The sequence below is a fragment of the Carassius carassius genome, chromosome 3 (assembly GCF_963082965.1).
Source record: "Carassius carassius chromosome 3, fCarCar2.1, whole genome shotgun sequence".
In the NCBI taxonomy this organism is placed as follows: Eukaryota; Metazoa; Chordata; class Actinopteri; order Cypriniformes; family Cyprinidae; genus Carassius; species Carassius carassius.
In genome coordinates, this window is record NC_081757.1 from 40,825,926 (window position 1) to 40,852,974 (window position 27,049).

The following is a 27,049-nucleotide window of genomic DNA, read 5'->3' on the forward strand; positions in this document are numbered from 1 at the left end:
ATTACTGGATGTGAAAAGTGAACATAATTTGCGGAGAAAATGTTCGAAAGCGGAATTCGATAACCTTAAAATCAGCGTTTTCTGAGTATAACAACATTGGCTAGTTAGCAACATGCATACGTTACACTAATCTGCCAATGCACGATATTGCACAGAGCTCCTTCTCAAACACACAAATACGAAAATCGGCTACTGCTAAAAAGCTATTCGTTAGTACAAAACCAAAGGAAACAACCGTCGTTAATGAAAAGAAAACAGCAATTTGCATAATTCATGGCAACATGTTAATGAACTATGGAAGCACAGTTTTCTCTCAGTCTAGTGCACACGTAAGTTCAAGAGCATGGTTGGGAAAATAAAGGAAGAAGGTGGTATTGCTAATGTCGGCGCTCAATCATGTCCTCTCTAATGACTTTCCGTCCTAATCATGGCACTGGTTTTATGAATGTCTCCTACCTCTCTGAACTCCTTTTTACGCCGTCACATGTTCAGCAGCCAGCACCGTGCGCCTCTAGAACTGCGAGGTCTCAGTGAAAGAAATAGCGTCGCTTTTGTCGATAGTGAATCCACCGTTGACGTAAGATTTCTTCTCGCACTCATCGTCATCCATCGTGGTCTCCAGGGCGAAGGGGTTGACTGCGTCCACGTCTGAAGTCAGGTCCATCCTCTCTAGTTCTCGCTTTGACAGCTTCTGGACTATTCCAGCGCCATAGGCATCTCCCAGCACGTTGATCATGGTACGGAAACGATCTCTGGTTTAATAGGAAAAATCTATGTAAACTTTAAACTATAGCAGTCAACACTTCAGTCTGCAAGGGCTGCAGCCTAGGAAGTTTATATTTATGAGTTAGGAAGTCATATTTACTTTGTCAGGTGTGTTGAAGTCATTTGGTCAGAGCGAGATTGAGGCTTGTTTCCGTCACATAATAAAAAAGCCAATTCCGATTTTTTTTTTCACTTCTGAGAACTCGCATTTTTTAAATTGCCAGATATAAAGTCAGAATTGCAAGCTATAATGTCAGAATTGTGAGATGTTATGTGAGTTTTAAACTCCCGACTGCAAGAAAAATTCAAAATGTTGGCAAGAAAAGTAGCAATTGTGAGATAAAAATTTGCGATTACTTTGTGATAAATTTTTACGGAGCCCCTCTGGTCCCACCTTGTCAAAAAAAATTATAACTATCTTGTGGCCTCAAGATAGTAACTCGTGGCCTCAAGATACTAAGTCGAGGCATCAAGATACTAGCTCGTTGCCTCAAGATAGTAACTCGTGGCCTCAAGATAGTAAGTCGTGGCCTCAAGATACTAAGTCGTGGCATCAAGATACTAACTCGTTGCCTCAAGATAGTAACTCGTGGCCTCAAGATAGTAAGTCGTGGCCTCAAGATAGTAAGTCGTGGCCTCAAGATAGTAACTCGTGGCCTCAAGATACTAACTCGTTGCCTCAAGATAGTAACTCGTGGCCTCAAGATACTAACTTGTGGCCTCAAGATACTAACTCGTGGCCTCAAGATAAGTAACTCGTGGCCACAAGATAAGTAACTCGTGGCCTCAAGATACTTACTCGTGGCCTCAAGATAAGTTACTTGTGGCTTCAAGATACTTACTCGTGGCCTCAAGATACTAACTCGTTGCCTCAAGATAGTAACTCGTGGCCTCAAGATACTAACTTGTGGCCTCAAGATACTAACTCGTGGCCTCAAGATAAGTAACTCGTGGCCACAAGATAAGTAACTCGTGGCCTCAAGATACTTACTCGTGGCCTCAAGATAAGTTACTTGTGGCTTCAAGATACTTACTCGTGGCCTCAAGATACTAACTCGTGGCCTCAAGATACTAACTCATGGCCTCAAGATAAGTAACTCGTGGCCTCAAGATACTAACTCGTGGCCTCAAGATAAGTAACTCGTGGCCTCAAGATACTAACTCGTGGCCTCAAGATAAGTAACTCGTGACCTCAAGATACTTACTCGTGGCCTCAAGATAGTAACTCGTGGCCTCAAGATACTAACTCGTTGCCTCAAGATAGTAACTCGTTGCCTCAAGATACTAACTTGTGGCCTCAAGATACTAACTTGTGGCCTCAAGATACTAACTCGTGGCCTCAAGATAAGTAACTCGTGGCCACAAGATAAGTAACTCGTGGCCTCAAGATACTTACTCGTGGCCTCAAGATAAGTTACTTGTGGCTTCAAGATACTTACTCGTGGCCTCAAGATACTAACTCGTGGCCTCAAGATACTAACTCATGGCCTCAAGATAAGTAACTCGTGGCCTCAAGATACTAACTCGTGGCCTCAAGATAAGTAACTCGTGGCCTCAAGATACTAACTCGTGGCCTCAAGATAAGTAACTCGTGACCTCAAGATACTTACTCGTGGCCTCAAGATACTAACTTGTGGCCTCAAGATAAGTAACTCGTGACCTCAAGATACTAACTCGTGGCCTCAAGATACTAACTCGTGGCCTCAAGATAAGTAACTTGTCGCCTCAAGATAAGTAACTCGTGGCCTCAAGATAAGTAACTCGTGGCCTCAAGATACTAACTCGTGGCCTCAAGATACTAACTCGTGGCCTCAAGATAAGTAACTCGTGGCCTCAAGATAAGTAACTCGTGACCTCAAGATACTTACTCGTGGCCTCAAGATATTAACTCGTGGCCTCAAGATAAGTAACTTGTCGCCTCAAGATTAGTAACTCATGGCCTCAAGATACTAACTCGTGGCCTCAAGATACTAACTCGTGGCCTCAAGATTAGTAACTCATGGCCTCAAGATACTAACTCGTGGCCTCAAGATACTAACTCGTGGCCTCAAGATAAGTAACTCGTGGCCTCAAGATAAGTAACTCGTGACCTCAAGATACTTACTCGTGGCCTCAAGATACTAACTCGTGGCCTCAAGATAAGTAACTTGTCGCGTCAAGATAAGTAACTCGTGGCCTCAAGATAAGTAACTCGTGGCCTCAAGATACTAACTCGTGGCCTCAAGATACTAACTCGTGGCCTCAAGATAAGTAACTCGTGGCCTCAAGATAAGTAACTCGTTGCCTCAAGATACTATCTCATGGCCTCAAGATACTATCTCATGGCCTCAAGATAAGTAACTCGTGGCCTCAAGATAGTGAAGTGTCTGACACATGGACCCTTTGTTATTAAACTGGACCCTGTACTGTAGTGAAATGTAATACTTCACATTCTGTGCAATATTCTTTGTTTTAATATTGAGAGTAATATAGTTTGCTGCAGTTCTGCTTCTTTTTATTTACTAGTACTGTTCATCACAATCAATTCAATACAGTAATGTAAATCTTGTAGGCTGCATATCCATAGTCCTTTATAATTCTTCTTCATATTTTATAGTATATATTTATACTTTTTACATGTATATAGGCTACTTGTTTATTTACCAACTTCTATTATTATTTATATTCCTTTAAATGTCTTGATGTGCACATCAACTGTGACACAAGAATTGTCCCCCGGGTTATCAATATCAATAAAGATCAATAAAGTATTTCTGATTCTGATTTTAAGTTAGCCTATAGTAGCGTGCAGACTGGTTCATTAATTATTGAAGTGTTTCACATTTTGGAAAAGCATGTTCGTGTAGCCTACGATAAAACGTCAGCAGAGGGCATTCTAGGCTTACTGTAGGTCACGGTACCTCCGTCTGGCTGTATGTATTTATGTGTATTTCCTGGTATTTCCCAGCCAGTACTTGTGACATCACATGCAAAGTATGAATTAATAGGATCTTGCCAGGACGTTGCCAGTTTTAATATACAAAAGTTGGTGTTTTGAGGTGTAAACAATTGTCGCCTGCATGCCAGATAGTTGTTGTGCGATTGGATGCACACTTGGATGCATTTTGTCTGCGTTTGTTGCCCGCCAGGTATCCATGGTAGTCACGTGACTGCAAAGTATGAATTGCGTGTTTACGTTAATCACAACAACAAAGTTGTTAGGCGTCTATGTCATCTGAGGAGATTTACGTTACAAAGATTAACCGAGTGTTGTAATATGTATCATTGCAATTACTTGGTTTTGTTTAACTCAGAAACATATGCTATAAAATATTAAGAAGAATTATAAAGGACTATGGATATGCAGCATACCAGATTTATATTACTGTATTAACAGAATTTAATTGATTGTGATGAACAGTACTAGTAAATAAATAGAAGCAGAACAGCAGCAAACTATATTACAATGAATATTAAAACAGATAATATTGCACAGAATGTGAAGTATTGCATTGCACTACAGTACAGGGTCCAGTTTAATAACAAAGGGTCCATGTGTCAGACACTTCACTATGTTGAGGCCACAAGTTACTTATTGAGGCCACAAGATAGTATCTTGAGGCCACAAGATAGTTATAATTATTTTTTTGACAAAGTGGGACCAGAGGGGCTCCGTAAAAATTAATTACTAAATTATATAAAGAATTATTATTATAAAAATAAAAAGCAACCATACATTTTTATTTCACAATTACTAAATTTCTTCCCAAAATTTTAATTTTATGTCGCAATTGTGAGTTATAACTATCTCATTTTATATCAAATTATACAATTGCAGTTTACATTTCACTATTCCGACATTGTTTGTCAGATTTCTGAGTTTACATCTCAGAACTGCAGGAAAAAAGTCAAAATTATTAAATAAAATATAAAATAAAATTTACTTTTTTATTTATTTTTTTATTCCATGACAGAAATGGGCTTCCATAAGATGCAAATGTACCTTTTATACTAAAAAATAAATAAAAATAAAAACCCTAAACAAAATGATGAATAAAGAATGTGCAACAGTAAGTTTTTCTACATGTGTTCTCTCATAATTGTACAATATTATCATATTTCTTACATGCTTAGATCAATTAATTTTTTTTTAGTGGTCGACCAATATTGTTTTTTTTGACAGCCGATGCTGATATTTTGTAAAGCAGGGTGGCCGATGGCCAATATAAAGCAGATATGATAAAGAAATTTGAAATAAATTGAAAATGGATTAAAAATCAATTAAACATAATTTATTAGTAATTTAATAGTACGTTAAAAAGTATGTTTAACTTTTTATTAAAGTAAAAAGTCTGTCGCTCCATCAAAATAAATGCATCAGCCAAATAGAAAGACTTATCGTCAGACTGTATAAGTTAAAAATAATTATTGGTCGACCGATATGTGTAATTTTTTCTAATATTGGCTGATATATTGCCCTTGGCAATATATTGCCAAGTGTGTATATTGCCGATACTGCGCATGTGTGATTCAGCGTGAAGCAGACCAACACACAGAGCGTCTGAACCGAACTGATTCTTTTGGTGATTGATTCTGAACTGATTCTGTGCTAATGTTATGAGCGCGGGTAAACTGAAGGCTTAAATGAAGGTCAATCTTCGCCAATGATGCCATTACTTCAAGCACAAAAGAACCGGTGAACCATTTTCTTCAACCGGTTTATTGAATCGAACTGTCCGGAAGAATCGGTTCGCGGAAAAGAACCGAACATCCAATCACTACTAGTGATCCGAAAACCGATACAACCAGTTCTTGAGTCGTGAAAGAGTCAATCTTTCATTCATTATCTGGCTCGGCTCGGTGTTCGTCTTCAGTTCTCTCTTCACAGCAGTTCAGTCGGTGTACTGTTTGAGTAAATGAATTACTCCGGGATATTGGTTTGTTTGAACTTAGAGGGAGCGTCAGCCACATTAAAAAAGTTAACAGCTTAAGTCATTTGTGGATTAATGCTTATTGGAGACGAGAACCATTTAAAACGATTCAGTTCGATTTGGTGAACTGGTTCAAGAAGATCCGGTTACATCGAATGATTCGTTCGCGAACCGGATATCACACACTGCTTTATTTTGAACTCTCTCACAACAGACACGGAAGAGAAGACAATGCTGAATAAAGTAGTTTTTGATATTAGTTTTTGATATTTTTGGACCAAAATGTATTTTCGATGCTTCAAAAAATTCTAACTGACCCTCTGATGTCACATGGACTACTTTGATGATGTTTTTCTTACCTTTCTGGACATGGACAGTAGACCGTACACACAGTTTCAATGGAGGGACAGAGCTCTCGGACTAAATCTAAAATATCTTAAACTGTGTCCCGAAGATGAACAGAGGTCTCACTGGTTCGAAACAACATGAGGGTGAGTTATTATTGACATAATTTTAATTTTTCTGTGAACTAACCCTTTAATGAAAGTTCAGAGTTTTCCACTTGTAATTACGATTTTGCAGTGACATTCATGTGCGTTAAACACATAAATGAAATTTTTACGACATGACTTGAATGCACCATTTCTTTCAGCCCTGAGTTTGCGAGTTGGGGGCATGTCAGTAAAAAAATATGGCACAATGTATACAGTGACTGTGAATTATAATAATTTTTCCATTTAAACTAAAAAAAAAAGCAAAGTGGCATAAACAAAATATGACAGTTTTGTACCATAATGATAGAATATATAGCGATTCGATTTTTAGCACCTTCATAAATTGAATAAAAACATAAAGCAAAAACACTCCCTTTGTGCATTCATTATTCATCTTTTTTTTCTAGATGATGAGTTAAAAATCTTGAACTTTTTGTAGTAAAGAGTACTTCGCCATCTTGCCCTAACCAAAGTAATTTAAACACATCTGATTTTGTAATAACAACTTTTCAAATCGTAAATACAAACTTTCCAGGATGATTTGAATGAACCGATAGGCTGCTGCAGGAATTATGTATTTTTGTAAGCCAAAACCCAGAAACTACTTAGCATTTTAGCACTTCTGGTTCCAATTAAGGTCTATGGTGAAAACTGGCTCAGTGTGTTTTCACATATCATTCTACGGCATAAAATACACCAGTAATACCCGAGTAAAATAAAATATAATATATAAAAAAAAATTTAAAACATTGAAAAAGGCAGTTACTAATGAACGGTTAAATGGGACAATGTTAAACGTCATCACAATAAACAGGTAAAATACTTAATAGGTGCAAACTATTCTAACTTAAACTTTTAGGAAAAAACAAAACCAAAAAAAAAATGAAGGATTGTCAGAAACTTAATGGTGGTGACACTGAAGTCATGTGACTGGTTTAGTTCATCTGTAGCCTTCGTTTAGCTTTATACTTCTGCCAATTGTATTTAACATAAAAATTCAATTGTGTTCATTTTGTTGGAGTTTATTTTCAGCAACAATCCAAAAGCCAATGGAAAGATCCTACTGGGTTTTTGAAGTGGGAACCTGGTTGATATGGGTTGGCACATTAATTACACCTGACATTTTGGTCATGGAAACCAGATACTTACAGCAGCCAATCGACAGCGATGATGAGGGTCACATCATTGGCAGGAAGGCCCACTGCTGTGAGCACTATCACCATGGTTACCAGTCCAGCATTTGGAACTCCTGCTGCACCAATGCTGGCGACTGTTGCCGTGATACTGTGGAATGAACGTTTAAAAAAAGTATCACTCAGGCCTTTGTCCTTCATGAAGCCACTTAACTCTATTATATCACACCAATTGGCTTATATCCCACTTACCTAATGGTAACAATCTGGCCAGCGTCCAGGTCGTAGTTGTTCAGCTGAGCTATGAATATCGAAGCAACAGCTTCATACAGTGCAGTGCCGTCCATGTTGATAGTCGCACCAACTGGAAGAACGAAGCGAGTGATTCTCTTGTCGATCCTGTTGTTTTCCTCTGCGCATCGAAACGTGACCGGCAGAGTGGCTGAGCTGATACATTAAAGACTCTTGTTATTGCATAATAGCAATTTTTTTACATTTTAAACTGATTTTAAAAAGTCTCTGTCCACATAAAACATTAAAAACTGGAATAACAGGTGTTCAGGAGCAGGGCTGAGCAGCCTTGCTATAAAAAGTTCAAAATAATGATCAAAAAACAAAACCAAAGGCTGCTTCTCAGATTATTATTTTTTTTTATGAATTATTCATAGCATTTAAAAGAGAAAATGTGTCTTTTGCTTGTGCAGAATGTATTGGCACACTAATGTCCCATCTAAAATGTCTGAATTTATTGCATCAAAAAACGAAATATTTTCTCTTTTAATTGTTTTTTAAAAAAGTTCACATTTTCTTAGTTGTAATAAAAAAAGTTTGATATATAAAATATTATTTTAAGGATCAGAGGTACACTTAAGCATATTTAAAAAAAAAACACTTGTAAATGTATTAGATTTTACATTTATATTACATGCAAACTGGCTGAAGCTTTTCGACTCACTAAGTACATCTTTTAGTCTTTAGTCAATATACCGGTGCTAAAATATTCATCGACTCACCTTGAGGAAATCATGAGAGCTGTTAGTAAAGCCTGTGCCATTCCCAGAGAGAAGGTGAACGGATTCTTCCTCACAAACACGAAGTAAATCAGGGGGAGGAATATGATGGAATGAATGGCTAGTCTGTGAAAGGAAAACATATTTTAAAGCAATGAACATTAGAATAGAATAACAATTATATTTGTAAAAAATTGCTTTATTTTCAGTGGACCTAAAAAGCTGTTTGGTGTTATTAAACTCTTTCTTCACTATTTAATTTTTTTTAAGTTGCGAGCCATTGCCAGCATTTTTGATCATCTCACAGCTCCAGAATGTCGTATGAATATCTGAACATGCAATAAATCAAAAGAAAAAACAGAGCCTCTCCTTTTAAACCAAAAACAAACAAAAAATATTCTAGTTCATTGCATTCTTTTTTTATCCACTCTCGAAAATCTGCAAGTTTCATAAAAAAAGTATAATTTTGAACAAAAAGCTGAGAAAACTTCATTTTAAAAATTACAATGTATTGTTGGCTATTGCTACAAATATACCCCAGCTACTTATGACTGGTTTTGTGCTCCAGGGTCACAAATATATTTAAATTTATTTAACTTATTAACCATGAAAGTACTAAATATATCATACTTGAACTGTAAGTTGAGAGGGTTGAGACTGAGGGTTGAGAACCACTGCTTTAAAAGGCATCCTCTATTTTTACCAAGGACACTTGGATTTATATCCTCTCTATTCGTAAGAGCTACACTGTATTCTGTCTGACTCAGCAGTGTGTGTTCAGTTCATTCCACACGAGTGCAGATGGCATTTGTTTAACTGCAGCTACAGAATCTGATGCTCCATCACCTTTATCACTCAGATTAGTGGAAGTGTGGAGTTTATGAAATGTATAATAAGCACAACTGCAGCTGGAGCAGTTTTAAATGTCCATGGCTCTTATCTGTGAGTGAACAGAGCCGACAGTAAATCTGCTCCTCTGCTAATCAACAAGGGAGCATTAAAGAAGCGTGTTCACCCGCTGAGCACCGTCACCATGTACAGGCCCATCTTCCTGAAGATCTCCCAGTCGTCCACCTCCATGATCTTGGCAGCGATCAGGAACAAGATGCCAACAGGCATGTAACTGCCAGAGAAAATACATTACATTTATAATCAATATATTCCAAGAAACACATTATTTACTGGCTGATGTATCTTCCATGTTTTGTCATGAACTTTGTGAATTGACAAATGAATTTATCATTCAGAACTAACCACATAATAATCTGAACGAGTCTCATGGTGGCCTCATTGAGAGCATCGAAGAACTCCAGCAGGATCCGGCCCCTTTCTCCCATCTTGCCGATGACCAGACCGAACGTCACACAGAATACGATCAGACCGAGAACATTAATGCCATCTGAATATGAGCCTACGATCTTGTAGTCTTTGGTCAAATTCTACAACAAAAAGAAGCCAAAAATCAATATGTACATTCTCCATCTTTACCATTTATTTGCTCTTTATTTTTCTCTCACCTGTGCAACTGTTGAAATAATGGTGGTGAACGGTGGAAATGTAGTCGTGTTACTTGTACTTATGTTGGTTTTCGATGGTTCAATCTCTTTGCGCTGCGTCTTATACTAAAACACAAATGATGTTTATTTAAACTAAATAGTATATTTGCATGACTTAATACAAGTTGTATAAACTGTATATTTTACCTGCTGAAAACAGGCTTGCACAAGATTTTCAGGAAACATGTTCCTATGAAGATATGAGATAAACAAACCACTCGGTTAAAGAGATTCATGATCATATTATTGGTAACATTTTAGATTCGAGACCAATTCTAACTATTAACTAGTTGCTCACCAGCATGCATATTATTAGCATACTCTCTGTTTATTAGCACTTATTAAGCACATATTATGGGTCTGCAAGACCATATTTTAGATCCTTTACTCTACCCTATACCTAAAGTTCCTAACTAACTATTAATAGGGATTTTATTGATGCAAAAATCATAGTTAATAGTGAGAACTGCTCCCCAAACTAAAGTGTAACCAAATTAATAAATTATATTACATTACATTATATTGTTATCTGTGCATATAAGCCATACCTAAAATGGTCATGTCATTGCACAAATTTGTTATTTAAGTATTCCTTAAAGGGGTCATGAACTTAGAAACCAACATACCCTTGATCTTTTGACATACTGTATGAGGTCATTGGACTATAAAAACATCCTTAAATTGGTGTGTTTTTTACCTAACCAGGTCCAGTAAGGTGTCAACGGTGGACACATTCGGAGTGCTTCCTGCTCTCTCGATATTATCAGCACTCTGAGACACCCCGGGTTTAATCGTCGTCACAAGAACGATTCCTTTTAAGCACAACATCATTGTTAAACAATCACAATTTATGTCTTTAAAGTTTATTGATGTCATGTTTACGTGACTCACCAAGAATGACAGCAATGATGGTAGTGGAGAGGTAATAAACCACCGCACGAAGACCAATCCTTCCAGACACCTCAGAGTCCAGCGCTGCCACTCCTTCACAAACAAGACCTGGAGTTAATACTACTCATGCATTCTCCAAAGAACACACTTGACAATGCCAACAAAGAATGTTAACCAATGCAAATGGGTTAAATGCAACAAAAAAGCTCTGTAGCTACAGTTGCTCTCCAAACTGGGCCATTTTAATCCAGTAATCAAGCACTGGATCTGCCAAAGCTGCACGTATGACTGTGACGTGTGTATATTGCCATTATAACAGTATGTAATCAAAATGAAATCATTATTGCTGATCTTCAATGATTACAGTAAGAATTTTACTGCCTTTATGCCCAGAAATGATAAAGATGGTGTCCAAAACACAACAGATCTGTATACTGTACATATTTCAGCAATAAAACATGTGGCTATACAATGCCAGTGTTTCCTAAACAAGAGTTAATTAATTAAATCACAAAATGTCAAATTTAATTTTCGAAATAAAAACAATTAAAATAAACCACTTACTAAAAAAGATAAAAGATGATGAGTTTCCACCTGAATGTAACCATTGACCAACATCAAAGAACTGTGAAAGTGAATGGTTTGTTCAATTATTGAAATATTAACTTAAAATCTATATAGGAAAATACTGTAGCACAGTGGGGTTTGAATTTTACTGTGTACTATTATAAAACACTACGGCACAGAATGCACCTCAGCACCTTGACTTTGCACTTAACAATTTGGCTGCTCCTTGTCTGATCGCAAACAGCAATGCAGAACTAATTTAATGTAATATTGCATGTTCTTTAAACTGTTGTAGCTTTATGTAGCAAAAGTTTTGAGACAAACGGATTGTTAACGTTTTTCAGTTTTATTTAAGGTAAGTAAAGCAACAGATCTTCAGTAACAGAAGAATTAGAAATTATGGTAATTGGGGTAAATAGCACAATAGATTCGACTAATGATACAATAATCACCATGATAATAAATAGCTGGCAGACTTTTCCAGTTGTTGACATGCCATGGTTAGATTCAGGTGGTAAATAATAATCAGTTATATTAAGTTGGTTGTCCACCTGTTACAACCCTTTGTTTAGCATTTTCTCGTTTCTGTCTTTCTTTTGTTTTGCGAGTGTTTGTGTCCAGGTAGGATGCTGATTGGCCCCTGCAGGCTAATGACTGGCCCATCTGGATTGGTGCATTCAAAAATAGGCACACCTTAAAGCCCTGATGTATGTTTCTCATCTTAAGCCTGAATGCACAGTTCAACTTCCTATTATTGTATCTGTGAGTGCAATCTCCTCCGACTATTCACCAAGTGTAGATCTACGAATTGGAAGTGCCTGTTTGTCTGACATTTTTCTGAAAAATTCTGAAACCCTTGTGGTAATCAGTTCAAAACTCTCTCACTTATCTAGTTCATCTCAAAAGGAAATAATGCAGTTGATTGAAAAGTATCCTTCTCTGTTTTCTGATGTGCCCACTGTAACAAATGTGTCGGAGCACAATATTGATGTTGGTGATCACTGTCCTGTTAAGCAAAATGCTTATCGTATTAATCCAATAAAGCGTGAGATCATGCAGAAGGAAACGCAGTACTTGATTGAGCATGGCTTGACTGTGCCAATTTCAAGTCCCAGGTGTTCCCCATGCCTTCTAGTTCCTAAACCAGAAGGAACGTCACGCTTCTGCACAGATTACCGAAAAGTTAATCGGTTGACTAAATCAGACTTGTTCCCTCTTCCTAGAATAGATAATTGAGTTTTGACAAGGCTAGATTCACTAAAAGGGCATTGGGAGGTGCCACTCACTGATCGTGCTTCAGAAATCTCCGCTTTGGCTACTCCAGATGTTTTCCTGCAATACAAGGTACTTCCCTTCGGCCTGAAAAATGCTCCTGCCACTTTCCAGCGATTTAAGGTACTGTCTAATGTTAAAAACTGTCAACCTTGATGAGATTGTTTGTTACTCTGATGCATAGGGAAAGTCACTTAAAGACTCTAAAGGAAGTCTTTTCTAGGTTCCAAGAAGCTAATCTCACCCTCAACTTTACAGAATGTGATTTCTGTCATGCCAAGGTCACCTATTTAGGTAAGGAAGTCGGTTATGGAATGGTTCGACCAGTGGAATCTAAAGTTCGTGCCATCATGGATTTCCCCTCTCCTAAATCTAAAAGATAAATCCGGGGTTTTCTTGGCATGGTCGGTTATTACAGAAACTTCTGTGAAATTTCTCAGATGTAGCAAAGCCTCTCACTGATAGTCTTTGAAAAGATGTTTCTTTTGTTTGAAGTCCTAATTGTCAAATTGCTTTTGATTCACTAAAAACATTGTGTAGTTCTCCTGTCCTTGCTGCTCCAGATATCACCAAACCATACAAACTTGAAGTGAATGCCAGGGGAACCGGTGCTGGTGCTGTCCTTCTACAAGAGGATGATCATGGGATCGACCACCCTGTATGCTTTCACTCAAAGAAATTCATTCGGCACCAGTTAAATTATAACACTATAGAAAAAGAAGCGTCTTTGTTTTGCGAGTGTTTGTGTCCAGGTAGGATGCTGATTGGCCCCTGCAGGCTAATGACTGGCCCATCTGGATTGGTGCATTCAAAACTAGGCACACCTTAAAAGCCCTGATGTCACTTCCTTTCTCCAGAGCAGAGCGAGAGTTGTTGGGTTTTGGCTGTTTGCTCTCTTAGTTGAATTTTGAAACGATTTTTGTAAGTAGGAACTGTTTGACATTTTGACTCTATTGCTTGTTTGACACGGATTTGGATTCTCCTTTTAACTCTGTTTGCCTGATTTTTGTATATTTTTGTAAATATAGAGGGTTGGGAGAAAGTAAGGAGTTTGACGCCATTTTGTTTATTGTAACCTTTTTGATCTTTTTTGGTTAGTGAGTTAAGTTTAAATATTGTACTCATTTTATTTTGGTTAGGGTTTAGGAAAGAGGTCTTAAACTAAGGAAGTTCTGTTTATTTTGGCTTGGTCAACTCCTGACGGAAATTCCCTATTAATTTTGATGGTTGTATTTTTGTTTGGTTCCATTAAAAACCCTCAAAAGAATCCCTGCCTCCTTTCTCTTTTCATGTTGTGTCCTTTACCCCTAGACGGGGCGTAACACCCCCTTAGAGATAATCACTATATTTATAATGAAACAACTGTATTTGAAAATATGGTATTAATCATATCGCATAACAAAGTAAAATGTTGTATCTATTGTAGTTAAGTTGTTAATATAATATATATTATTAATGGAATTTTTGTCATTTGTAATACTTAATGGCTCTATAGTTTTTACCATTATTTTAGTTTATTTAGTTGTAGTTATTTTAGGACCTCAACTTAAACCAAATTAAACGAGAAATGTCACCTTTTGGGAAAAACGGAAACTAGCGGAAATCAAGGTTTTTTTTTTTTTTTTTTTTTGATGTTTCTTTTATTCCAAGTAATTAAAAGTGTTTATTTTTATGCTGTAGTTTTAACTATAACCATGGTTGGCTGACAAAAATGTTTGGAAGTCATAAATATGACTATAATGCTGCACATTTAATGATTTTTAAATATAATAGTATTAAATATATATATATATATTTTCATTATAGCTAGTGGGTGATTCTGAAATTCCATGTGATTGAAAAAGGCAGAAGACCCCGGCAGGGCTGTGATTAATCTTTTATGGGTGGACCCTCGTCCCTGAAGGGGGCCCTGGACAATGGTAACATAAGGGCAACATTTACAACCTTCGAATTTTCACTGCGAGACATAAATGGAGATGTGATTTGGGCTGAAGAGGGAGCGATACCTGTTATCATGCTGGAGACGATGAGAGGCAGGATGACCAGCTTTAGCATCCTCATCAGGATTTCTCCTGGGAAGCCAAAGTACTGCTTCTCCAGCTGGGACAGAGAGGTGTAGTCCCTCACCAGCACTCCCAGCGCGATCCCTGCAGACAGAAAGACAGAAAGCACATCAAACTGAGTGCAGAAACTCATTGTGCCTCATTGTGCCTAATCTACACAATCCCCAAAACAAGCCAGTCTGAATGTACAGAGCAAAATATTCCCATAATATCTCAAGATCATCTTCATTTGTAATTACTAGACAAAAAACTAAGTGTCATCACTGATTTTCAGAGTGATTTTACAGCAAGAGTTAGAGATCTTCCAAATCTCCAATCTCACTGACATTTAGAATTTTGGATCATCTCTGTTTCATTCTTTTATGAAGATGGATTTGGATATATGTGACCCTTGACAAAACACAAAACAAAACAAAACAAAGCACAAAACCTTACGTCTCTGGGGCATATTTGTAGCAATAGCCAAAAATACATTTTTATCACAAAATTATCAATTTTTCTTTTATGCCAAAAATTATTAGGATATGAAGTAAAGATCATGTTCCATGAAGACATTTTGTACATTTCCGACCGTAAATATATCAAAACTTAATTTTTGATTAGTAATACACATTAAAACATCATTTGGACAATTTCAACGGCGATTTTCTCAGTACTTAGATTTTTTTTTGCACCCTCAGATTCCAGATTTTCAAATAGTTGTATCTCAGCCAAATATTGTCCGATCATAACAAACCATACATCAATGGAAAGCTCATTCAGCTTTCAGAGGATGTATGAATCTCAATTTCTAAATTTCTAAATTGACACTTAAGACTGGTTTTGTGGTCAAGGGTCACATATAGTCAGTTATAGCAAATAAACTAAAAAGATTTCCAACACACTTAATGAAATCTGGTGGATTGCACTGAAGATACAGCAAATAACTTATATATTTATGTGTCTTTTTCCAATGGCCTTCTATAACATCAGGCATAAATTTCAAAATGCTGCACACTTTTAACAAAGAGCAGATAAAATGTGTGCTGATATGCAGTTTTCATTATTGTCATTCTTTTATCCCTACTCAAAAAGAATTTTTAGTGTACATATATATATATATATATATATATATATATATATATATATACTGTATATATATATATGTGTGTGTGTGGGTAGGTGGGTGTATAATATTAATGCATTAAAAGGCCACTTAAAGTTTTGTAAAAACTGAACTTTGTAATGATTAAAATGAAGTTAACAGTTTTACTTTAAAGTACTTTATAAATCATTGTTTTAATAACGCTTAAAAGAAGTACACTTATTTTGTTGACTAACATGCTAAAGTACATTTAAAAACAGTTTATTTAATATTACATTTAAAGCAATTATTTTTAAATGTATTAAACTGCAACATCATTCCAAATGTTCAAAGACAATAATACAACCCGAATTCCGGAAAAGTTGGGACGTTTTTTAAATTTTAATAAAATGAAAACTAAAGGAATTTCAAATCACATGAGCCAATATTTTATTCACAATAGAACATAGATAACGTAGCAAATGTTTAAACTGAGAAATTTTACACTTTTATCCACTTAATTAGCTCATTTAAAATTTAATGCCTGCTACAGGTCTCAAAAAAGTTGGCACGGGGGCAACAAATGGCTAAAAAAGCAAGCAGTTTTGAAAAGATTCAGCTGGGAGAACATCTAGTGATTAATTAAGTTAATTGATATCAGGTCTGTAACATGATTAGCTATAAAAGCTTTGTCTTAGAGAAGCAGAGTCTCTCAGAAGTAAAGATGGGCAGAGGCTCTCCAATCTTTGAAAGACTGCGTAAAAAAATTGTGGAAAACTTTAAAAACAATGTTCCTCAACGTCAAATTGCAAAGGCTTTGCAAATCTCATCATCTACAGTGCATAACATCATCAAAAGATTCAGAGAAACTGGAGAAATCTCTGTGCGTAAGGGACAAGGCCGGAGACCTTTATTGGATGCCCGTGGTCTTCGGGCTCTCAGACGACACTGCATCACTCATCGGCATGATTGTGTCAATGACATTACTAAATGGGCCCAGGAATACTTTCAGAAACCACTGTCGGTAAACACAATCCGCCGTGCCATCAGCAGATGCCAACTAAAGCTCTATCATGCAAAAAGGAAGCCATATGTGAACATGGTCCAGAAGCGCCGTCGTGTCCTGTGGGCCAAGGCTCATTTAAAATGGACTATTTCAAAGTGGAATAGTGTTTTATGGTCAGACGAGTCCAAATTTGACATTCTTGTTGGAAATCACGGACGCCGTGTCCTCCGTGCTAAAGAGGAGGGAGACCTTCCAGCATGTTATCAGCGTTCAGTTCAAAGCATCCAGCATCTCTGATGGTATGGGGGTGCATAAGTGCATACGGTATGGGTAGCTTGCATGTTTTGGAAGGCTCTGTGAATGCTGAAAGGTATATAAAGGTTTTAGAGCAACATATGATTCCCTCCAAACAACGTCTATTTCAGGGAAGGCCTTGTTTATTTCAGCAGGACAATGCAAAACCACATACTGCAGCTATAACAACAGCATGGCTTCGTCGTAGAAGAGTCCGGGTGCTAACCTGGCCTGCCTGCAGTCCAGATCTTTCACCTATAGAGAACATTTGGCGCATCATTAAACGAAAAATACGTCAAAGACGACCACAAACTCTTCAGCAGCTGGAAATCTATATAAGGCAAGAATGGGACCAAATTCCAACAGCAAAACTCCAGCAACTCATAGCCTCAATGCCCAGACGTCTTCAAACTGTTTTGAAAAGAAAAGGAAATGCTACACCATGGTAAACATGCCCCGTCCCAACTATTTTGAGACCTGTAGCAGAAATCAAAATTGAAATGAGCTCGTTTTGTGCATAAAATTGTAAACTTTCTCAGTTTAAACATTTGCTATGTTATCTATGTTCTATTGTGAATAAAATATTGGCTCATGTGATTTGAAAGTCTTTTAGTTTTCATTTTATTCAAATTTAAAAAACGTCCCAACTTTTCCGGAATTCGGGTAGTAGTAATTCTGAAATTATAGATGAAAAGTCCTACTTAAGTGTCACCCTAAAGTTAAGCTAATTGTATGTAATATAAATGTAAACTAACTTGAAATTAACTTGCAGTTAAGTGTCTGAAAAGATTTCATTCGGTTCACTTATATGCTTTTATTCTAAAGTATATTATTTTTGTACTAAGTATGCTAAAATGTGATTATTTTTCATGAGGGATGGCTTCACAACTATTCGTATATCTAACATGCAATGCCATATCTGATATTCTCAGTTTCGAGTACACTTCCTGAAGACGTCTTGAATGTTTAACGAGGCTAAACCAAAGCCAGGTGACCACAGACAATTATCTAGTCTCTGTTGTAATGTAACATATCTTTATTACATTTTAGCATCATAATGGTTATGGAGCCTATGACTGAGTAAATAAAAGATGTTATGAAAACACTGAAAGAGTGACTGGCTTGACCTGCCTTTTGTTTTATTGTAGGTTTCTGCACAATGGCATCAAAAAGTGAATCTGTGTTTTGACCAGTGCACGAACATGGCCATATAAATCCATAAAATTAAATAAAATTAACATAGCAAGATTAACTTTAAGTATAAAACAACCAGAAGATTGAGAGTTTAAAACATTTACCACTAATTTTGCCATTTGTTTTTTTATATATAAAAATGCAATCAAAATAATATTATTATAAATATTATGATAGCAGTATTGCATAAGTTATTCATTTGATATAAAATAGTACGTCATCACTGCAGTCAAGACGTTTCTCATCAATACATATAGTGTATAATCTATGACTGCTGCTTAATTGCCTCACCGATCAGATCAGAAATGCCTAATAGAGCAATAGTGAGATTTAATTGGACAGCCCATAAGTTCTGAGCATTTCTCCAAGCATTAAACCATTAATGTTGTGATGACTAAGCCTTCACAAACAGGCCAGTTTGTGGCAAGGCAAATAACTGCTCATTTATGATTATTTACAATTGATTATACCATGCTTTTATTTTCAAGAACTGTACACATTTGTTATTATAAAGTGGTCGTCATACAGACTTTTTTGTACACTTCTGCACAAAAATGTATAGGGGAGAGTTGGCATTCTCAGTAACTGTAAAGCTATATATTTTAATTACACAAATGCCGCATCAAAACTGTATTAAAGTATTAAATTCTGTGAATACAGGCCTCAAGATGCAAAATAACAACAACAAAAAAAACAAATGCACATAATTAATAATTAAGACAACTATGTGATGAGCACATTATCTTAACAGAAAGGTTCAACTTTGTTCTCAGAAGCTTCTCACTTGTGTTCTGCATTTCTTCATTTATTAATTACGGATTTTGCATCACATTTGACTGTGTTTCATGGCATGTTGAATTGTTTTGTTTATCACAGTTAAAGTTTTCACAAGCTGGTTTGCTGGTTTTATCTATTTCAAGATGCTTTCCAAATTGCCAAACTGGGAGACTAGCAATCATCTTTGGCTGCTTTGCACGTTTTCTAGCATTTTCAACACAAACGTTTAGTAAAAGATGCCTTTTTTAAAAGGAATTATTGTAGCTGTCCTCACACATTAAAATCCACACACATATTTGTTTAGAACGGTTTTAAACTGTGCGGTTTTAAATCTCCTGATTGAGATTAAATTGATTAAATACAGTGCATTGAGAAAGCTGTATTATGGGCAGAGGACTCCTATTTTAGCAAGCAATGCAATGGTTGATAAAGTTGAAAAAGTCTTAATGATGGATTTATTACAATGCAATTACATGCAGCTTCTCACTTCACAAGATGTTAACTGATGGACTGGAGTGGTGTGGATTACTGTGATGTTTTTATCAGCTGACTGGACTCTCATTCTGACGGCACCCATTCACTGCAGAGCATCCGCTGGTGAGCCAGTGATGTAATGTAATTTCTCTAAATCAGCTCCGATGAAGAAACTAACTCATCTTGGTGCAAATTATCAGCGACTACTTATTTTTATGTGAACTATTCCTTTAAATTAAGATCAACACATGTCCAGTGAGTCCAGTCTTTTTTTCTAACCTTTAACTATGGGCACGTTCAATTAGCTTTTAGATTTTACTGTGTCATACTGGAAGTCTGCTCACGTTTCTCTGTGCAAGTAGTAAAATATCTACACACACACACACACACACACACACAGACACACTAATCAATGCCTTCATTCATCACACTCACCCATCAACACACCTGCAGATATGTAAGTGCAACAAACACAAACACTTGAATTGCCCTTATTGTCAAAGCAGCCACTGAATGATGTCACAGCGGCGATGCACATCCATCTAACAGCGAGCACAGACAGAGAAAATAAAACCACAGCACTGGATACATAATTAACGTCGAAGCGAGATCTGCGATGCGGAGAAATGTGGCCCATCTTACCCAGAATCACCGCGCTGACGGTCGCTATGAGAATCCAGTTCCTCTTCAAAAAGCCCTTCACATCCCGTTCTCTCCGCTCTTTCTTGCCCAGCGCATCCATGACCGACAGACACACAGTAGCTACACGGGAGGTGAGTGAATCCTGCTTCCGTGGCTGAGTCTCGCAGGAGAGTGATGTGAGCTGCTGCTGCTGATGGGAGGGGGTGTCATCTGCTGCTGCTGCTGTCTGTAAAACAGGCTCTTGGCTTTCTTGATAACCTTTGATCGCTCGTATATTGCAACTTGACCTCTGATTTAGTAAAATAATTTACCGTCATTTCGTCTCATAGGACTATAAAGGAGGTATAAAAATATTAACATTTAGAAAGCACGACGTATCTCTGACATGTGTGCTGATGTTGCTAAGCAACGTAATCTGGTATATTGTTATCTTACAATATAAACATCGAATTCTTTCACTCAGTAGTTAAACATTAAAAAAATCTTGCTTCATTATTATTATTTTTTATGTGTAAGTGTTTGGTCAGATTAACAATTAACCATCAGATTAAAAGGAAAGCACGCTCTCACATTTACTTTCTCAAATACCTTTTTGACAATAATTGTCTTTCTGTGACTTTTAGTCTGTTTTTATCACGGGGATGGTGTTCATGCTTACAACTATTTAACTGCTGTTATGTTTGTTTTATGGCAAACTTTGAATTCTAAATGTCTCTGTAAAGATATTAGACTTAAAATAGACCTATTTTAATGTAATATTTTTTTTCAGGCAATTTAGGCTATATACAGCTGTTAAAGCTGTCATACCTGCTGAAAAAAACAGCATATGCTGACTAGGTATGTTTTGACGCTGGGATGCTGGTCCTTTGCTGGTTTATGCTGGTCCATTGCTGGTTTATGCTGGTCCATTGCTGGTTTATGCTGGTGCTTGCTGGTTTATGCTGGCACTTGCTGGTCCATTGCTGGTTCATGCTGGTGCTTGCTGCTTTATGTGCTGGCAAAGGACCAGACTAAACCAGCAAAAGGACCCGCATAAACCAGCAAGTGCCAGCATAAACCAGCACATGACCAGCATAAACCAGCAAGCACCAGCATAAACCAGCAAAAGGACCAGCATAAACCAGCACATGACCAGCATAAACCAGCAAAAGGACCAGCATAAACCCGCATAAACCAGCACATGACCAGCATAAACCAGCAAAAGGACCAGCATAAACCAGAAAAAGACCAGCATAAACCACTAAAAGGACCAGCATAAACCAGAAAAAGGACCAGCATAAACCACTAAAAGGACCAGCATAAACCAGCAAAAGGACCAGCATAAACCAGCACATGACCAGCATAAACCAGCAAAAGGACCAGCATAAACCCGCATAAACCAGCACATGACCAGCATAAACCAGCAAAAGGACCAGCATAAACCAGAAAGAGGACCAGCATAAACCACTAAAAGGACCAGCATAAACCAGAAAAAGGACCAGCATAAACCAGCAAAAGGACCAGCATAAACCAGCAAAGGAAAAGCAAAAGGACCTGCATAAACCAGCCAAGGACCAGCAAAAGGACCAACATAAACGAACACAAGATCAGCATAAACCAGCAAAAGACCAGCATAAACGAGCACAAGACCAGCAAAGGACCAGCATAAACCAGCACATGACCAGCAAAGGACCAGCATAAACCAGCACCAAAACATACCTTACCAGCATATGCTGTTTTTTTTCAGCGGGGGGATGGGCAGTATTACTATTTTGTATTTAAAAACCTTTAAAAAGAAACAATGCATTTAAATTGGTGCTGCCAAATGATTAATCGCAATTAATCACATCCAAAATAAAAGTTTTTGCTTACATAATATATGTGTGTGTACTGTGTATATTTATTATGTCTATAAATACACACACATGCATGTATATATGTGTCACGGTTTGTGAATGCACCGTCTCCAGCTGTATTCATGTTACGTCATGTTGATTGTTTCATGTGGGTGTTGCCGCTGATCATCTGATCAGCGGCAGGTGCTACTCATTCCAACTGCCTATTTAACGCCCTGTCTTTTGTCTTCTGTTTGTCAGATCGTTGTTTGAGGTCGTCCGTGTCTGATGACTGATTCGTGTGTTCCTGCCTTGCTTTGTCTCCTGTTCGGTTTCTGTTGGATCATTACCTTCGCTCACGGATTATCGTCACCTCACTTGGATTTACCACCGCCATCATCATCATCAGCGCACTCAATTCACCTACTCACCAGTCTGTGCTGCCATCGCGGTTCCTGCGTCATTCTCCAACCTACCATCATCTCAAATATTATAATAAACTCCGTTAACTTGCTTTTGCCTCCTGTCCTTCATAATCCAGCGTCACAGAACGATCTGACCAACATGGAGGCAGCGAGTACTCAATTATCTGTTCTGGAAGAATTTCTCAGTGCCAGTGTTCGGAGGATGGACTCCCAGGAGAGGAGTCTTAACGACACTGATTGCGCGGTTCAAACCCTGGTGACGTAGGTGTCCGAGCTCACCCAACATCTACTTGTCCATCTACTTCGAGCTCCCACTGCGCCACCCACACCGCCAGTTCTCCCTATACCACCAGTGACCGCCTCCCCGACAGAACCACGCCTCCCCATCCCGGAGACATACTCGGGTGAGCCTAACTTCTGTAGAGCATTTCTAACCCGCTGTGACATGCACTTTTCCCTACAGCCCAGAACCTTTGCTAACGAAAGGGCCAAGGTGGCCTTCGTGTTGACTCTACTCTCGGGGAGGGCGGCACTAGGGAGCACGGCAGTGTGGGAGAACCAGGATCCATGCTGCTCCTCGTTTCAGGCGCTCTCCGCCGAGATGAGACGGGTCTTCGATCGGGCCGTCGCAGGACGGGAGGCGGCCAGGAGGCTGGCGGAGTTACGCCAGCACGAGAGATCCGTCTCAGACTATTCTATCGAGTTCCGGACCCTGGCGGTGGAGTGCCATTGGAACGAGGAGGCGCAGTGGGACATGTTCCTGCATGGGCTGGCTGACCGCGTCCAGAAGGAGATCTACGCCCTGGATCTCCCCACATCCCTCAATGGTTTGATCGAGCTGGCTACGGGTCGACGCACGTCTGACATGGATGGAGAGGTGGAGCCATCCCAGCACCACATCCAGGGGACCGGCAGACGTGCGATTCAGCGCCGGGGACGCGGCCAGCCCCGTCTACAATCACGAGCCCATGCAGGTAGGGCGAGCTCGGCTTTCCCGGGAGAAGGAGAGCCGGAGGTCCCTGGGCCTATGCCTTTACTGCGGGGGAGCCGGACATCAAGCCCACACCTGTCCGGTAAAAGGCCAGGCCCGGTAGTACGTATGAGGCTACTATCGGGTGGGATCTCCGCCGAGAAGACCTCATCACCATCATCATCATCATCTACGCTCCTCCTGGTAAGACTGCGGTGGTCAGCACAGACCCACCACTGTCAAGCACTACTGGACTCTGGGGCAGAAGGTAACTTCATGGATAGCACATTGGCACACAAACTCCACATTCCCCTCAGACCCCTTCCGCACCACATCACGGTTCACGCCAAAAATGGACAGCAACACCCTACCATCTCATACATCACTGAAGACATCACACTCATCACATCTGGCAATCACTCCGAGACTATTTCACATCCTTGACTCCCCCCTGGCACCCATTGTCCTCGGGCACCCTTGGCTCCTCCTCCATAACCCCAAAATAGACTGGTCCTCTAATTCCATTTTGTTCTGGTGTAAAAAGTGTCATGAGTCCTGTTTAGTGTCTGCCTGTCCGTCTATGTCTGTGTTACAGGAGGAGGCGGTGGATTTGTCTAACGTGCCCGCTGAGTACCTCCATCTGAAGGAAGTGTTCAGTAAGTCTCGTGCTGCTTCTCTTCCTCCGCATCGTCCCTACAACTGTGCCATAGATTTACTGTCAGGTAAGTCTCCGCCTAAGGGCAAACTTTATTCCCTTGCCCAAATTACCCTCAGCCAAGGAGACAGCGTTGACCGTCGTAGACCACGTCTTTCGTTTACATGGCCTCCCGATTGACGTGGTTTCCGACAGGGGACCCCAATTTGTGTCTAAATTTTGGCGAGAATTCTGTAAACTACTGGGAGCGACTGTAAGTCTGTCCTCAGGGTTTCACCCCCAGAGCAATGGTCAAACCGAGAGAGCCAACCAAGATTTGGAAAGGGTGTTGTGATGTTTGGTCTCCAAGAATCCTTCCTCCTGGAGCCAACAATTGTCTATGGTGGAGTACGCCCACAATACCTTACCAGTATCAGCTACGGGCCTATCTCCTTTTGAGTGTAGAGTAGGTTACCAGCCACCTATTTTTCCCAGTATGGAATATGAAGTTGCGGTCCCCTCCGTTCACGCCTTTGTCCAGAGGTGTCACCGCACTTGGACCAGAGCCCGCGAGACTCTACTCTAAGTGGGGGCGCGCACCAAGGCCAAAGCCGATCGCCACCGGTCTAGGCCTTCCGTATACGTCGTGGATCAAAAAGTGTGGCTTTCTACCAAGAATATTCCTCTCTGTTCCGTATCTAATAAATTGGCTCCCAAATTTATTGGCCCGTTTACTGTCAACAAGATCATTAGTCCGGTGGCAGTCCGCCTTAAACTCCCTCCTACGTACAGGAGAATTCATCCCGCCTTTCACGTATCCAAAATCAAGTCCGTATTTCATTCTCCCATTAATCCGCCTACCCCGGTTCCTCCTCCGCCGTGACTCGTAGATGGGGAGAACACCTATTTGGTCAATCGCATTCTGGACTATAGATGGAGGGGACGCGGATTTCAATACTTGGTGGACTAGGAAGGTTACGGTCCGGAGGAGAGAAGTTGGGTACCTGCTAGGGACATTCTGGATCACTCCCTTATCGATGATTACAATCGACAGGTAAGAGATTCTGGGGACGCCAGGAGGCGTCCTTAGGAGGAGGGGTACTGTCACGGTTCGTGAATGCACCGTCTCCAGCTGTATTCATGTTACGTCATGTTGATTGTTTCATGTGGGTGTTGCAGCTGATCATCTGATCATCTGATCAGCGGCAGGAGCTACTCATTCCAACTGCCTATTTAATGCCCTGTCTTTCGTCTCCTGTTTGTCAGATCGTTGTTTGAGGTCGTCCGTGTCTGATGTCTGATTCGTGTGTTCCTGCCTTGCTTTGTCTCCTGTTCGGTTTCTGTTGGATCATTACCTTTGCTCACGGATTATCGTCACCAGTGGATTTACCACCGCCATCATCATCATCAGCGCACTCAATTCACCTACTCACCAGTCTGTGCTGCCATCGCGGTTCCTGCGTCATTCTCCAACCTACCATCATCTCAAATATTATAATAAACTCCGTTAACTTGCTTTTGCCTCCTGTCCTTCATAATCCAGCGTCACAATATGTTTATATATTTAATGTATTTATATATGACATCATTTCTAAGAATATAAATATATACACTTAAATACATGTTAATATTTTCAAAGCATATGCTGTGTGTCTATATATACATAATAAATACTCACACATATATTATAATCTTGATTAATCAGAAATAATTTTAATACATTTAATCTTAGTATTTTAGTATTTTTTAAATACTTTATTCCAATCAACCTCTTTATTAGACTGCTGATTTCCTGCAGGGATATACTTGTATTTGAAATCCTATTTTATATTTAAATGCATTTAATCTTAGAATTTTTGTATACTTGTTGATGCAGAAATGAGCAGTCTAATAAAGAGGTAGATTGGAATAAAGTATTTTAAAAATACTAAAATACTAAGATAAAATGTATTTAAATAAAAAATAGTATTTGCTGTGTTTGCAGCTGCAAAGCTAATGAGCCTGCTTGCTTTTTTAAATAATATAAAGTCAAATACACATTGGATAAAACAATAAGCTCACATTAATTAGCTGAAATATGCAATGTTTTATAATAAAATGTACTTATATAGAAAATTAGAGCAGCTAATTAATTTGAGCTTATTGTTTTATCAGATGTGTATTTGACTTTAGAAGGCTATCTTCTTGTAGAATGTAATGCAATATATAATGTGATATTAATGTTGCAATTAATAGTTTGTTTAATAGTTTATTTGCCTAGTTGATAGTTAATGCTTTGCCAAATCATGTAAAAGGTTGTATTTAAATTGTTGACAAATAGCAACCAATCCCACTGCACTTAATCTTAATTTTTTTTTTATAAATTCGATAATTATCTTATGATGAACTTGTTGAAATGAACAAATAAACATTGCTTTCGTCTGATTTAATACAAATCTAGCAGGTCATAAGTTTTTCATAGAAGGGAGGTAATCACCAAAATTTAATTCTGCATAATTAAATGTATTTTTGTTCATGTATAAATAATTTGCTGAATTTGCATGAATGGATTTGGAGCTGTATAATATATTTAAATAATATTAATATATATATATATTACACCATTGTCATATTTATTTTCACAGTTACAATTGTTTTGATCATTTACTTCACAAAAATATCCAGTAGAGGGCGTAATATTATTATTTAGTGGTATTATTATTATTATTATTATTATTATTATTTAGCGGTGTTCTACTTCCTGTAGTGCGAATGAAATGCAACTGCTAACTATATATATGCTCTATGATAGATAGATAGATAGATAGATAGATAGATAGATAGATAGATAGATAGATAGATAGAACTTGAAATAAAAACTAACAAACAGCTTTACTGACCACGTGATGACGTAATTACGTCATGGCGCACACGAATAACTGATTTTTATTTTATTTTTTTTACAACCGGCGATTTAAAGCAAACCGTTCGAAAGAACCGATTCGCGTTGACGAGTCAGATTCCACACAAGCAACATGACTCGAGTAAACCCTTTAAAGGGCGTGGCTTGTTTTAACGATTTCGACATCCACCAATCAGCGTCGAGACAAGAACCT

The 27,049-nt window shown here is 38.4% G+C and overlaps 1 protein-coding gene across 1 annotated transcript; it reads right to left on the reverse strand.

Moving 5' to 3' along the window:
• Positions 1-19: 19 nt before the first annotated feature.
• LOC132126980 (excitatory amino acid transporter 3-like) lies at positions 20-20,414 on the reverse strand. The gene is made up of 12 exons (XM_059538603.1): positions 20,112-20,414; positions 14,605-14,745; positions 10,760-10,852; positions 10,566-10,680; positions 10,016-10,058; positions 9,830-9,934; positions 9,567-9,751; positions 9,328-9,435; positions 8,316-8,438; positions 7,555-7,749; positions 7,319-7,453; positions 20-752 (listed from the first exon to the last, which is right to left on the reverse strand). Exons 1-12 carry the CDS (start codon positions 20,209-20,211, stop codon positions 512-514), a joined length of 1,584 nt encoding a protein of 527 aa, XP_059394586.1. The 5' UTR covers positions 20,212-20,414; the 3' UTR covers positions 20-511.
• Positions 20,415-27,049: the final 6,635 nt, after the last annotated feature.